This window comes from Elephantulus edwardii, unplaced genomic scaffold (genome assembly GCF_000299155.1).
Source record: "Elephantulus edwardii isolate Elephantulus edwardi_28Jun2011 unplaced genomic scaffold, EleEdw1.0 scaffold00043, whole genome shotgun sequence".
NCBI lineage: Eukaryota > Metazoa > Chordata > Mammalia > Macroscelidea > Macroscelididae > Elephantulus > Elephantulus edwardii.
The window spans coordinates 2,907,323-2,923,332 of record NW_006399793.1 but is presented as its reverse complement, the minus strand read 5'-3'; the positions used below and the strand labels follow the sequence as shown (position 1 = coordinate 2,923,332).

The 16,010-nt window shown below is 39.3% G+C and overlaps 1 protein-coding gene across 8 annotated transcripts in view; it reads left to right on the top strand.

The window, feature by feature from the left end:
• Nucleotides 1-16,010, top strand: part of MEF2C (myocyte enhancer factor 2C) — a 189,387-nt gene that overhangs the window by 91,778 nt on the left and 81,599 nt on the right. For all 8 annotated transcript variants that reach the window (XM_006885347.1, XM_006885349.1, XM_006885353.1 and 5 more), the window contains one exon: nt 5,319-5,522. In XM_006885347.1, coding sequence (XP_006885409.1) covers nt 5,319-5,522 — 204 coding nt within the window. The remainder of the gene's footprint in view (nt 1-5,318; nt 5,523-16,010) is intronic.

Below are 16,010 nucleotides of genomic sequence, written 5' to 3'. Positions count from 1 at the left end.
TGTTCTTCAGTTCCTTGAGCTTAAGAAATGCTGAGCGAGTTCGGCCCTTTTGATTTTCTGACTCCAACTCCTTACACTTTTCATTGTAATATTTTACTTTGCACCCCATGCTGCCTTTTGACGTCTTCTATTCAACTCTTTAGTGTCTAGATGACATGAAAATAAAAATGCACTCAAATATTAAAATATAAGCTCTGTTTTATCAGAAACAGTTTGAGAAGAGTGTTGAATATATCATGGACTGCTTGGAGAACAAACAGGTTTGTCCTTGGAGGCAAGGAATCTGAAGCTTCTTCTGACATACTTTGGCATGTTGCAAGGAGGGACCAGTCCTTGTAGAGGGACATCATCTTTGGGAGAGTGGAGGAACAGTGCAGGAAAGGAAGACTTTTATTGAGAGGGATTGATTCAGTGATTGGGATAATGGGAGTAGGTGTGTCAGAGACAATGAGCTTGGCACAGCATAGAGCAGGGTTTAAGGCTCTAGTACATAGGGTTGCTATGAGTCGCAAGCGACTCGATAGCACATAACAACACTAAGCATAAATCAGGGATGAGACATTCGCATTTATTACAAGTAAAAATTACCTATGTAGATATGTAAATTCTGCATAGACTCAAGGAAGACCCTGGATGAGACGGATTGACATAGTGATTGTGGCAATGGGAGCAGGTGTGTCCGAAATGGTGAGGTTAATTCAGGATAGGGCTTGTTTCAGAGCCATTTTTCATAGGGTCGCTATGGGTCATAATCTGTGCAACAACATGTGACATCAAGAACATGTAGAAATGTAAATAACATATTTTATTATATACTGACTAGCTGATTTAAGCTGGTAACTATTTAAATGCTTCGGTTTTTCCATTTTCCCCATAGTCACTGGAGATCCTCCAGCTCTGCATTTTTTTTTCTGTGAACAGCAGTTCAACCCAGGTACCATTTATCAATAGACTTTTCAGGACAGCAAGGCAGATACATTTTGTTAGGGGTTTTTTTTTTCTCTAAATCAACTCAGAAAAGGAACTATGATTTATTGAGCATTTTTTTAACATTAAGCACGGTGCTTGACATTTTTTAAAAACCAACAAAACAAACTCAAACTCATTGCTGTCTAGTCTCCATCAACCCAGAGATGACCTTCCCGTGGTTTTCCAGAGGGTGCAAATCATACAGCAGATTGAGCATCTTTCTCCCTCAGCTGGTGGGTCGGATCATCTTTAGGGCAGTGCCAAAAGAAGACTCCATTTAAAAGATGAAAACGCGAACTCAGAGAGGTAAAATGAGCTTCTCCCAAGTGATTGTGGTGGTACAGTGGTTGAGCACTCAGCTGTGAACTGACTCTTTAGTAGATGCACCGGGTTTTTCATGAAAGAAAGCTGACGCCATCTGCTTCCATAAGGATTCCTGCTTTGGAAATGCTTTGGTACTGTTGTGCTCCATCCTGTAGGCTCACTGTTAGCGGAAATCCACTCCGTAGCAGTGAATTTGGGGGTTTTGTTTGTTTACTCTGGTACACTGCTAACCCAGAGATTCTGCCTTGCCGGCAATCCTATCCACCAGCAGCTCTGTAGGAAGAAAATCAACAGTTTCCTCCGGTCCAATTTACAGTGTCAGAGACCCACTACAAGGTCAGCCAGGAATTGGTTCTGACTCGATGACAGTCAAGTTCAGAGAGTTTGTAGCTGATTTAGCATCCTAGCCCCATGTTCTCTGAATCTCTCTGCCATGCTACCTTCAACTCAAATGAATTCTAAAACAATATAATCGTTATTAAACAAAATACTCCTCTTTTAAAAATATGTTAGTGTATGTGTGTGTGGAGAGAAGAGGTTTTGTGTTTCTAAACACTTCCCTTAATTCTTTTTCAGTCGTTTATACCACAGATTTTTCCTTTGTGTCACATGTGTGCTCTGTTGTAGGCACTAGGGCAAAATAAAATGCCACAGTGAGCAAAAATAAAATCTCGCGTTGCCCTCATGGAGCATGCACTGTCATGGAACATGTATGAAACAAATGATTACAGAAAGAAATATAATTCATAAATGCTATAAATGCTATTAAGGGAAAGTGAAAAATAATAGGTAAAAGAATATCTAGCAGAAGCATAGAAGAAAGATTGTTCTCTCTGCTAGGCACTTCATCTCACTTACTTGGGGCATATTTTCAGGAGGAACCAATCCTTGAGGAGAAACATGGTGTTGGGATAGTCAGCGAAAGAGGAGAAGGCCCTCACAGAGATGTACTGATGCTGTAGTTACCACAGTGAGCCTGGGCATGACAGAAATTGTGAGGATGGGACAGGATAGGGCAGGGTTCAGATCTGCTGTTCGGAGAGTCGCTGAGTCACCTAACAACAGCTCATCATTTCTTTCAGCACTTTTATCTCGCCTTGTAGGATGCTGTGGATTGAAAGTTCATTCTGAAGTTTGTAGTTTAGGGAACTGAGTTTACGGTGAGATGGGAAATCTGAGAGGGAGAGCTAATTAAAAGGGTAAAGATCATAAGTCTAGGGTGGTCGTGGCACTAGAGACGTACTTGCCAGTGTCAGATGGATCTTGGCTGAAAGCAGAGAGTACCAGAGGAATATCTATCTGTGTTTCATTGACTATACAAAAGCATTTGACTGTGTGGATCATAACAACTTTTGGTTAAGCTTAAGGAGGTTGGGACACTTGATTGTGCTTATGCAAAACTTATACTCAGACCAGGAAGCAATTCTCAGAACAAAGCAGGGAAACACTGCATGGTTCAAAACCAGGAAAAGAGTGCATCAGTGATGCACCTTGTCTCCATAGTTTTTCAGTCTATGTGCAGAACAGATCATTTGGGAAGCAGGGCTTTATGAGGAGGAATGTGGATCAAGATTGGATGAAGGCTCATCAGCAACTTATCTTAAGCAGATGACAACAACCCTGCTTGCTGAAAGTGTAGAGCACCTGAAGCACTTGCTGCAGAAGTTCAAGGACGGTAATCTCCAAACATAGATTGAAGCTCTACATCAGGAAGTCAGAGAATTTCACCACTGGGCCAATTGGCAGCACCATGATTGATAGAGAAATTGTTATCAGTTAAAACTTGCTCAGCTCCATAGTCAAAACTCTTGGCACCAGCAATCAGGAAGTAAAACGGATTGCATTGGGAAAATCTGCTCTCAGGCACCACTCTAGAGTATTGAGAAGCAATTATGTCAATCAAGAGACTAAGGTGTGCCTGATCCAGACCATGGTCTTTGAAATTATTTGCTATGCATCAGAGAGCTGGACAGTGACTAAAGATAATAGAAGAAGAATTGATGCCTTTGAGTTGTGGTGCTGGAGAAGAGTCTTGAATATACCATGGAGTGCCAAGAAAACAAATAGGTCTGTATTAGAGAGAGTGAAACCAAGTTTCTCCTTGGAGGCTAGGATTTTGAAACTCCATTTCACATACTTTGGGCATGTGGCCAGGAGAGACTAGTCCTTGGAGAAGGACATCATGCTCAAAAGGGTGGAGGGACAGCCCAGGAGAGGAAGACCCCAGATGAGATGGATTGATGCAGTAACTGGGGCAATGGGGGGAGGTGTGGTGGAATCAGTGAGGTGCTCAGGACAGGGCTGGCTTCAGAGCTATTCTACATAGGATTACTGTAAGTCGCAGGTAACAAGAAGACATTAGGCTAGTCACAGGATTTAAGGAAACTTGTTGAGTGCCTAGAGAATAATAGAAAAGGAGTGGGAATCTCCATTCAGGAATTAAGCACAGAGAGGTGGCAGATAACACTGAGCCAGCCTCTCTACACGGTGCATCAGATTTGAAGGTAAAAGGGGGGGGGGAAATTGGTTATTATTGAGAATAATAGCTAAATTAGTCAGTATTTACCAAAAATGTGCACCTCCAAAACATATTTCTGGAGAACTACTGTAACTGCTTTTGAAAACAAATAAACAGTGCGTTTTTGGAAGCACGTTTAACGTTAGAAGATTTCTCAGCCTTCGGTATATTATTGTGACTCATTTTCCAAATGTATTGGAACTTTTTTCTTATTTTATAAGGGTAATATTCTACCAAAAAAAAAAAAGAAGAAGAAGAAGAAATCAACGAAGCCAACCCTATGGGGGAATAAGGGATTTTTGTTAAGACTTTATAATTAAAAATTTGCTTTTCAAGGAGAGGAGCAAACGGGGGGGGGAGAGGTTTGTGCAGGGGGAAGGGTGCAACAATGAATGAATGGAATTCCAAAATCTCTGTAGATGTTCATTTAAATGAAAAATAAACAACCTAAATTTAAAAAAAAATGGTCATGACTTTGGTGGTTGAGCAGCAGCCAGGAGTTTTACCAAGAGGTTTGAAATGAGAAGTAAAGAAATACGTTGTTGCATTGGTAGGACTCAGTGGGTAGGAAATGTTCAAAACTAGAGAGATGGAATTGCTCTACACTGCTCATTAGAAGAAAGGAGATAGGAAGAGTGACGCTTTGAAGTTTGGGGTGTACTAAAGAGGGAACTCAGCTAGGACAGTAAGAATCTAAACTGCCCAAGAATGAAGTGATAGGGTCTTGAAGGATAGAGCTGCCTGAGAAATAAAGTGTGAACCAGAGAAACATTTTGTTTGAGGAAGGAATTATGGGACCTGGTAACAGATTAGATTAGATGAGGGAAAGGTCAACATTAACAATACGGTTTGGGACCTGAGCAAGAACAAAAGATACACCGAAGAATGAAGCCAAAACCCTCCTGTATTATGACTAAAGGACTTCCCAACACCCTGCTGGATCTCTAGAAAACAGAACACAACATTGTCTGAGAGCACAGTAATATCCCTTCAAGTGTTTTCAATTAAATGGCCTAAGACTAAACAATTTTCAGATTCTTTTTGAACACAAACTTGAAATGTTAAGTTCATAACACTATGTCCAGTTCTCAAGTGGTAAAAAAAAAAAAAAAACAAACCAAAAAACAACCCCAAGAAGTTCCAAACTCATAACTGACAAAGCTGTTAACCATGCTGAAATGATTATATTTTTAATCTAAAATTGCTAAAAGAAACATGAACAGGTTCCTGATAATCTTAATTAAAATGCCCTACATTAAATCTTCCATTTACAGTTTCACATTCAGCAACAAGCTAGAAATCACACATTTTCAAATTCTGCGGATAAATTAGTTTTAGATTTATTTGCTCTCCTTCCAAATGTGTTAGTGCCCAAGGGCCCTTGACAACGACAAGGCATTGTTTTATGGGGGTGGGGGGTTTGGGGGGGAGGACTGTAAAAGTTGCATGTGTGAATTTTTTTTTATCATTTAAGGGGGGAAAAATGTGCCTGCTTTGTTTTTTCTAGGTGACATTTACAAAGAGGAAATTTGGATTGATGAAGAAGGCGTATGAGCTGAGCGTGCTGTGTGACTGCGAGATTGCATTGATCATCTTCAACAGCACCAACAAGCTGTTCCAGTACGCCAGCACCGACATGGACAAGGTGCTGCTCAAGTACACGGAGTACAACGAGCCGCACGAGAGCCGGACAAATTCAGACATCGTGGAGGTGAGAGGGCGCGCCTGCTGCTCCCCGCGCGAGCAGAGCCACCTCGTGAATAGTGCTCTGCCCAACTGTGCCCACACGCACACATATTCCTACGTGCATGACATTTATATCCCTAGACGTAGATCAGGGTTTCAGCCCACTCCAGCCCTTACACTCTCCCTCACAATGCAAGTTTGAGTGATCCTACAGTAGAATATGGTCCTTGAGGAAAATCCACTGCCAGCGTCAGATAACTTGCCAGTGTCACCTGCCAGTGTTAGATGAAGCCATCCAACGTGAATGCCCACTGTTGAGCAGTGTGGCACCTATGTGACAACTCTGCCCAGGGGATGGGTGTAAATTGCCTTGGATGATTTTCTTAAAAAAAAATAGATAATAGTTTTCCAAAATAGGCAAAGGCAAAAAATCATTTCAATATCTGCCCACTCAAAGCTTACCTTTCATATATTCACTTTCTCCTAATTCAGTATTCCTACTATAGTACTGTGGGAAGAGTCAAGACAATTGTTCTACTAGAAGTGTTTTTCCAAAAATTCTATCACAGTGAAAACTGCTAATGATGCATGGGATCAGAAACCTAATGACAAATATATTTTCAGTATTAGATCAAATGTTTAATCAACATAAATGAGATTTAAAACTTTAAGTGTGCTTAGAAGAAAGAAATAAATTTTTGTTTAAACCATTTTTTTAAATTCATTAGTGCAAATGATACAGTCATACAATTTTGGTTGATAATTTTAAACCTTTCTAGGTTGTTTCAGATTTAAGTGTTTTGTTTTTTTTGGTTTGGTGTTGGGGTTTTTTGGTTTTGGTTGTTTTTTTGGGTTGGGTTTTTTTTTGGTTGTTTGTTTGTTTTTTTGTCCTTTGGTAACCTTCATGAGCAATTAATATTAAACCCAAAAAAAAAAAAAAGACATAAAGAGAACTGTTTTTATCTGCCTGTTTTCCTCCCCTATCAAGCTACTTAGAATTTCCTAGATTGTGCCGGCTTTCCCAGAATTAAAAAATAAAATAATAAATGTTTCAAGGTCAGTTTGACAAAGTCCTTGTCATTCCTGCCCTTATTTAGACTAGTTCTGTTCTGTGGGTTGAGGGGGAACCCCACTCATACTCACACTGTCCGAGGTGGGTACCCAACACTGTATATCTTTATTCTTCCTCTTGCAGAGTACCCAGTGGGTTCAAACCACCGACCTTTTAGTTAGCAGCCCAGCACAACAAAGGCTCCTATCACTAGGTCTTATTTTTTCTGCTTTTGTTTGGAAGCTATTCAAAAGTGTGAAGTTGACCAATTTATTTTTGCCTAACAAGACCAAGCAAATAATTTCAGCGAAACAAAATTGGTAGGGAGACCTCTGATGTGGTATATGCTTAAAATACTTTCAGATTCACATTACTGTCTATCACCTTTTGTATGCACTTAACTCTTCTTTGACTTTTACATGTATCTGGTCCTTAAAATTCAAAATCATTTCTGACCTTTACCAGCTCTGTATTTCAGGTCATATTTTGCTCACTTTCAAATGTAAAAGGGAGCTCTGGTGGCTTCTTGTTGTTATGTTAGAGGTAAGGAATTATGCTGTGTACCCAAAGACATGTGGTTCGAATATACCAGCTGCTCTGTGGGAGAAAGATCCATAGTCTCCTCCCGTGCATTTACTGCCTCTGAAAACCCACTGGAGGGTTGGCTGTGAGACAGTTTCAACAACATGTTGGTACACAGCACATGTAAAAACATACTCGAACATACATAAATGTGAAGGTCAGCTGTCAGATCTCATAAATGCTTTATTATGTGTATATTCACATTTATTTAACAAATGCTAAAACAACTCAATATTCAAAACTCCATCTCATTATGGAAGCCATCAAAACAAAAGTTTTAGAGTAACAAAAGAATTTATTTGAGTTACAAGTTGTCTTTAGACTTGAACTGTTCCAGTCCTTAAATAAGAAGAGAGAAATTTTCTTAAAGGATCTGAAACTCTGAAAGAGTAAAAATGCATCTTCTGAGGACTTTTCTCAGGAGAATACAAACTCATAGATGACCCAGAGGCTGATTTGCAACCTCTTCTACTGTGGGAAACTAATTTTCTTGGACAGATGGCTATCTGAGATTCAGACTTCTTGAGAGGCATCACAGGAACCCTGGGTTAAGGGTCAGCAGTTTTGCATTTGAGTCCTGGTTTGCACTGTTACACCACATGAGAAATTCACTAACTGGGCTTAACCGTTTCTCATCTCAAAAACAAAGATGTTTCACTTGAAAGTCTTTCCCAGCATTGCAATTCTTTAAAAAGCAATACTTTAAAACAGGAACTTCATTTTCTTGCACAGAAAATGCAAAAGATTATTACGCTCTGAAAAACATATTCTGGGCCATCTAAGCTAACCCAGGTGCTCCACGGTTCTTCTTTGGGTGACCAAAAGGCTTTGTAAACTCAGACATTGTAAATCTGCCTGTTAACACACCTCAATCACACTTTCTTCACATATTTGACTTTGCCACATTTTAGTAGTAACAGAGATGATGGAAACAGAAGTGAACTTGACCACATTTTACATCACTCATATAGAGAGCCTTTTTCAAAGTGCAAATCATCAAAATCAGGATATTTGGGATGCTTGGTGGAGAAGAAAGGATCTGGGTGGGGAGTTGCATTTAAAACAAATATGTTTGTAAGTCTCTATAGCACTAAGAAATAGAAGTCTGTTGGAGGCTTGAGAATCTCTGATGCATTGGGGACTGGAGGAATCCATTCCTCAAATGGATCTAATGCAAAGTTGAGAGTTAAGGTAGTTTACTACTCCTGGGTAAAATTTTAAATCCTATTTATTTTAATTTAATGGAATGCGTTTAACTGAGTAAGTTTAATGAGGAGCATAATATGTTTCATGAAGGGTCATTAGTTTTATATTTCCCATTTGGACCATTACCCCTCTCCCTTAACCCTCTAAAAACAGTTTACTCACAAGAAAGAAAAAGGAGGAGGGCAAGAAGGTGAGGAGTGGAAATGAGAAATAATAAGACTCAACATTTAGACTAAAATACAAATTTCTGGGCCATACCAGAGTAATGTTACAGGGTCATAGGAAATTGTGAAGAGCGTGGGTGTTGAAAAAGATTCCTTCTTTTAGCAAAAAAGCTCTGCGTAATTATCATGTCTTTCCTTGATAATTAGCACTACTGTTACAATGGTACAAAGACTCACAATGACTTAACAGACAGAGTGAGATCGTTTTGTTTTTTCCATTACATTATAATGCAGCATGAATATCTGTTTAGATACAATATATAAATATGCCAGATTTAGTAAATGTGTTACATTTCTGATCCATTGGTTTTTATAAAAAGAACACTAAATTATTGTATTAAAAGTCCATCTTTTGAAGAGAGTATTTTCTTTAAATCTGTGATACATATGCAGGATATTTACTCAAAATGCTGGAGTATGAGGCTGTTGAAATGAAGGATTCTGGGAGCACTAATCAACTGCTCCTCATTGCTTCTAGCTCTGTAGCTCAGCTCCCTCCTTAACTAACGGTGTGTGTTGGGCAATCAGGGGAATCTGATGAAAACAAGCCCATAGAATGTTATTGGCTTCCTTCAGTAGTCATTTAGCTACCTGGTGTCCCAGCCAGCTCTCAGCTCTGTGCGGAGGATGCCACAACCTGAGAAGACAGGCCTCCTTATTAGAGCTGTAAAATACAAGTATATAAAAATCCACCTGGGAACAATCAGAAGACAGAAGAGCAATAACCTCATTAATGTACTACAAACCACCGAAATGAAGGCACAGGCCAAACGACGCAAACCTTCACTCCAGTAGGTCATGCTTTCTGTCAGGTCATTCCAGATGATTTCGGAGTGAGGGAACTCCCAGAAGGATTATAGCCAAATCCAGCACAAGATCTTTAGCCGCAAACCGAGGATGGGACTGCCATTTAGCACCAGTCCGGAAGCAACCTCTCACCCCTCAGTGACCCTGAGGTTCTGTTAAGCCAGTCATGCAGTCAAGGCTGAAGTGGCGTGAAACAAAAGACCCTCTGCTGTTCCTCAGGAAACGAAAATAAGGATTCTGACTATTGGAGGAAATCTTTAGCTCACTAGAAGATTCTTGGCCTTTTTTTTTTTTAAAGACACGTCCAAGAATGATTGGCCCAGTAAAATGTTCTTTACTCAGTAATAAGTAAAGCCTGGGTTAGGACTGGAAAAGCCTTAAAATAAAGACTAACCTTTATTAGTTTAGAGTGTTAACAAACTAAGCCATTGCCATTGCACTTACAATGGCTCTATAAGACAGAGCCGGACTCCCTGCTAGAATCTCCTAAACTATAAATGTTTATAGGGACACAGTCACTGATGGCCGTAAAGCATCATTCAGTGAACCATCTTTAGCAGTCCAACTCAACCAAATGGGCTCCTCCTTAGCGGCAGAGTAAGCACCCTTAGACAATTTGGTAAAAATGAAAAAAAAAAAAAAAAACCAACAAAACCTCAAAACTCATTACAGTCTGGTTGGAACAAAAAATGAGTGAAAAAAGATGAGCGTGATTTTTGTTGAAAAGCAAAGGCAGCAAGTGGCAGAAATGAATTTCTTTGTAAGTTCCTTGTTACAAATTGCAGGGGTAGATGTGAACTTGAACCATTTTACCTCAGCTTTCAAATAGTTGAGCTTGAATTAATTAAAATGACTCCAGTTTTATACTTCTAATTTGTTTTTTTTTTTAAACCCTCAAACTCATTGCCGTTAAGTTGGCACTGACTCATGGTTGGCCTTCCAGCAAGTAATGTTGAATTGTAAATCACTCACGAGGAAATCACCCACCTTTCTTCAGCAGAGCAGATAATGAACTTGAACCCCAGAGAGGCGTGATCTTTTAGCTAGTAGCGTGAGTCTCTCCAGACCACACCACCAAAACTCCCTTATAAAAATGGTGGTGTGATGGTGGTGTGATGGTGGTGGTGGTGGTGGTGGTGGTTTCCTGTGCCATCAAGGGAGAACCTACTCAAAGCTGACCCTCCAGCAGGTTTTCAAAGGTAGTTAATTACACGGGAGGAGATTGCCCATTCATCTCAAAGTTCGCGTTTTGGGTGCAGTAAAGGAGCCATGGTAATAAGTACAGTAAGCTATGAGTCAGTTCCAACTTGAGAGTACTTAACAATACAACCAATTATTCCTTTGGAGGAAGCTGGGTAATTGGCTTCTGCAAAGATTTACAACTTTGGAAACTCTATAGAACAAGTTGTCCTGCCCTGTTGGGTTGCTGTGGTGGGCGTGTGCATTGTAAAAGTGGAGTGCATTTCAGAAGTGATGAAACTGTAGCTTTGTGATTTTAGAATCTAATTTCATGAAACAACATATGAGCAAGAGCCTATGGTGATGAAAGAAGAAGTTCAGGTTGCTGTGAAGGACATGGCCAAAAATAAGGCTCCAGGAATAGATGGTATACCAATTGACATATTTCAGTTAACAGATGCTGCCCTGGACGTGCTCATCAAGTTGTGCCAAGAAATCTGGAGAACAACCACTTGGCCAACTGACTGGAAGAGATCGATATTTGTTCCTATCCCAAAGAAAGGTGACCCAACCGAATGTGGAAACTACAGAACAATTTCACTGATTTCACATGCAAGCAAGATTTTACTGAAAATTATCCAAAAACGACTGGAACAGCACATCAACAGAGAACTACCAGAAGTCCAGGCTGGTTTCAGAAGTGGTCGTGGTACTAGAGATATTGTAGCTGATGTTAGATGGATCTTTACTGAAAGCAGGGAAAACCAGAGGAATGTCTATCTGTGTTTCATTGACTATGCAAAGGCATTTGACTGTGTAGATCATAACAAACTGTGGCTGACTCTGAGAAGAATGGGAATCTCAGAACACTTGATTGTTCTAATGCGAAACTTATACTTGGACCAGGAGGCAGTCGTCAGAACAGAGCAAGGGAACACTGCATGATTCAAAATTGGGAAGGGCGTACGCCAGGGATGCATCCTTTCTCCATATCTTTTCAACCTATATGCAGAACAGAATATCCGGGAGGCTGGGCTCTATAAGGAGAAATGTGGGGTCAGGATTGGTGGACGATTTATCAACAATCTGCGTTATACAGATGACACAACCCTGTTTGCTGAAACCGAAGAGGACCTAAAGCGCCTGCTGCAGAGTGTCAAGGACTGCAGCCTACAATATGGATTGAGGCTCAATGTCAAGAAGACAAAGATTCTCACCACTGGACCAATTGGCAGCATCAGGATGGATGGTGAAGAGATTGAGATTGTACACAGCTTTAGTTTGCTTGGCTCCATAGTCAACAGTCTTGGCACCAGCAGCCAGGAAATTAAAAGGCGCATTGCCATGGGAAAGTCTGATGTTAGGGACCTCTCCAAATTGCTGAAGAGCAGTGGTGTCTCTCTGGAGACAAAGGTGCTCTGATACAGGCCATGGTCTTCGCAATCACTTGTTATGCATCAGAGAGTTGGACAATGACCAAGGAGGATAGAAGGAGAACTGATGCCTTTGAGCTGTGGTGCTGGAGAAGAGTATTGAGAATACCATGGACTGCTAGGAAAACAAATAGATTTGTCCTGGAGAGGGTTAAACCAGGTGGCTCCTTGGAGGCAAGGATTCTGAGGCTCCGTCTAACTTACTTTGGACATGTAGTGAGGAGAGACCGGTCCTTAGAGAGGGACATCATGCTTGGGAGGGTGGAGGGACAGCGCAGGAGAGGAAGGCCCTCTATGAGGTGGATTGATTCAGTGACTGGGATAATTGGGATGGGAGTGTCAGAGACAGTGCGATTGGCACAGGACAGAGCGGAGTTTAGGGCTGTTGTACATAGGGTCGCTATGAGTCGCAGGCGACTCGACGGCACATAACAACAACAACAGTTCATAAATGTTCTCTTGAAGAGACACAGATCTGAATTTAAACACTCACTAGGTGTGTGTTTTACCCCTAAGCACACTCAGTCAATAAAATTGGTCAGAAAGTGCTTGCAGATCAGAGCTGACTGGGGCACCAATCGTGTGAACTATAATGCTGCTCTGTTTTTAAGTTTGTGAGTGAAAGGATGATAGGTCTGTCTTGTTACTATTTTAAAATTAGTTGAAGCAACTTTAGGCCACTATTTTACTTTATAATTCATAAATATAATTTCTTCAGAAAAGTAGGAATATTCTCAAGATGAAATAAAAATCCTTCTTAGATTTGTTATAAAATATGACTAGAATAGTTCTTACTGAAAGTTTCTTAGTAAATCTGCCTTGTCCACTCTGAAACCAAGTGTGTGATTATTTTTCAATAGGCAGTCCTTAAAAATGAACAAAGAATTCATACATTCCATTAAGATTTACACCTTCAATGTTGTGGCTCCCAAGAAAAAGGGTAAATAAGAGATTTTGTTTTAAAAAAATAAATGAATGTTTTTCCTGCATTTTAATGTTCCTTTTTTGTTTACATATCCTTAAAAGACTTTTCCTAGTACCTGTAAATCATATTTGTATTTATTACCCAAGGTCTAAAAGAATAAATGAGTCTACAACTTTAAAAATATACCATATGCCTCATAACTTTACCACAATGTATTTTTTCCATATCAAAGACATACTCCTTTTTAAAAATAATGCTCTTTTTAAAAAAAATACTACTTTTGTTTAATTTGCATGTTTTGTAAATATAAAAAGCTACTTCCCTTCTCATTTATTGTGAAAATAATCATTGCTTAACAAGTAATAGTGTGTTCTGCTATGTGTGCAAGGCAGAAAACTGGAATTTCCTCTCCTCTGGAAGTGTACTGCTCTAATGATTTCTGTAGACCTTACTACTGAAAGTCAACAATTATTTAATAACAGTAGAAGCAGAAAAGACAATAGATTCTATCAGACAGCATTTTTGTCAGCAGTGTTTCATCAGTAATAATTATCATGATTTTATCATTATTATTTACATGAAATTTCTTGAACTAGAGCAAACCACAGTTCTCCTGTAGGGGTTTTTTTGTTTCATTTTTGTTTATTTGTTTGTTTGTTTTGTTGTTGTTGCTTTTTGTTGGCTGTAGAAATCCTAGTACCTGGAAGTTGGGGAAATATCTAGCTAGATTACAATTTTAAATATATCTACGGATTTCAGGGCATGTGGAACTTGGTATTGAGCAATATGTTTGCAGTAAAGTTTGCATTCCAGCCATTGCTAGCCCCAAAGAGAATAGTGGACTTCAGCACAGCAGAGATAGTGAAGATGTTGACAGGGTCACTGTGAGTCGGAGCAGACTTATGGGCACCTACAAACAGCAACAAATGAAGGTGACATTGTTTGGCTTTAAAGCACATTAAGTAAAATATCATTAGTATTAAATGAAATATCATGAGTAGGACAGTCTTACTTTCTCAGGATTAAATATTGTGTATATTTCTGTGAAATATTTTTAAAAAAAAATAAGTTTCAGGAATAATTTTGGAGTTCTGAATATGGCATATCTTTAATCAGGGGGTTGTTTGTTATTTCCATCACCCCATTCCATTGTATTTCTTTTTTCCTTTCCAGTCTCTTTTCTTTCCCTGAGGGACATGACAATGTTTTATTCATCTCTGCAACTCTAGCTGCCAAATTAATGTCTGGCACATTGTAGATATTCAATATATGTATATATGTGTGGAGAGACTGAGACAGAATATATGTTTACATGTATAAAATTATGTGTGTATTAATCTGTGTTGTGATGCTAACTTGAAAGGCAGTTGTTCAAAACCAACAACAGTATTGCAAGAAAAGGATGGACGGTCTCTTGCCACCAAGATTTGCAGCCTAGGATACATGAGGGAGGACTGTTGTGAGTTGCAGTCAGCTCAAGAGAAGTGGATTGGGTTTTCAGTATATCTAGTGGCTGATTCCTTAGGAAGTTGCGCTGCTGACCCAAAGGCCGCAGCTCTCTAGTGGTTCGAATCCACCCGCCGCTCCACAGGAGAAAGATGAGCATTCTCCTTCCTTGCAGTTTACACTCCCAGAAGCCCACTAAACAATCAACTAGTGTCAAGTGGACAAAAATGGTAAAAGAAAATATTTAATGAAATGGCACATGCATTTTTTTTACTTTAATAACTCACTGATAATAGTTATGAAGAAAATTTAAAAATTACGAAGATTTTATTGTTGAACTCACATGCTCTAAATTAGCATCCTTCAAGTAAACCACAGTGATATGATACTGAAAGCTGTGACACTGATTGCCACAGGGTTACCCATGGTGGAGTAAGTAGAGCTCCCAGATTAAGGCAAACTAGGAAGCAGGATTGGCCATCCACTTCTTAAATAACAGCCTCTGAAAACCGTTTCAGTGGTACCGGAATGCATATAGTTGCAGAAGTGTACTGGTAGCGCCCAGATTGGAAGTCAGTCAAAATAAGCAAAAATAATAGCAAGCATTATTTGATAATTGGAACAGGGAATTTACGTAGCTTGAATGATGGAAAACTAGAAATTGTGAAAAAGCAAACAGAACGCATGAATATCTGCATAGTAGGCATTAGTGAGCTGAGATGGACTAACTTTGGTCACTTTGAAACAGAAAATTATATGATATACTATCCTGGGAATAAAAACAGACAACAAATGTTGTTCTGTTCATAGTAAAAAGAGTCTATTTCAAGTTCTATCATGAAATACAATGTTTTGAGTACTAGAACAGTGTCCATATGCATACAAGCAAAGCCCATTAATAAGACTATTTAGTATTCAAATATACACTCTTACATCTAGAGCCAATGAGGAAGAAAATGAACATTTTTACCAAATCTTGCAGTTCAGAATTGGCAGAACATGCAATCCAGATATATTAATGATAATTGGTGACTGGATTATACAAGTTGGAAACAGTGAAGAATGAATAGCATTTGGAAAATATGGGCTTGGTGATAGAAATGAGGCTGGAAATAGAATTATCAGATTTGGTATTTTCAATGATTTATCATTGCAAATATCTTTTTTTTAAAGACACAAATAGTGACTTTACACATGGACCTCACCTGGGAGTCTGCATAAGAATCAAATTAACTACATCTGTGGAAGGAATCTTTGGAAAAGCTCAGTGGGCAGACTGTGGGTCAGAGCATCAATTAATTACTCATATGCAAGTTCAAATTGAGGCTGAAGAAAATGAAAATAAGTCCACAAGAACCAAAATATGATCTTTAATCTATTCCATCTGAATTTCAAAATCATCTTAAGAATAGGTTTGAAGCATTGTGTACAAGTGACCAAAGACAGATGAGTTGTGTGGGTTGATCATCAAGGATCTCATCCATGAAGAAAGCAAAAGGTCATTACAAAGACAGGGGAAAGAAAAAACCAAAATGGATGTCAGAAGTTGTTGTTGTTGTTGTTGTTGTTATGTGCTGTCGAGTCGTTTCCGACTCTTAGCGACCCTATGCACAACAGCCCTAAACCCTGCTCTATCCTGCCCCAACCGCACCGCCTCTGA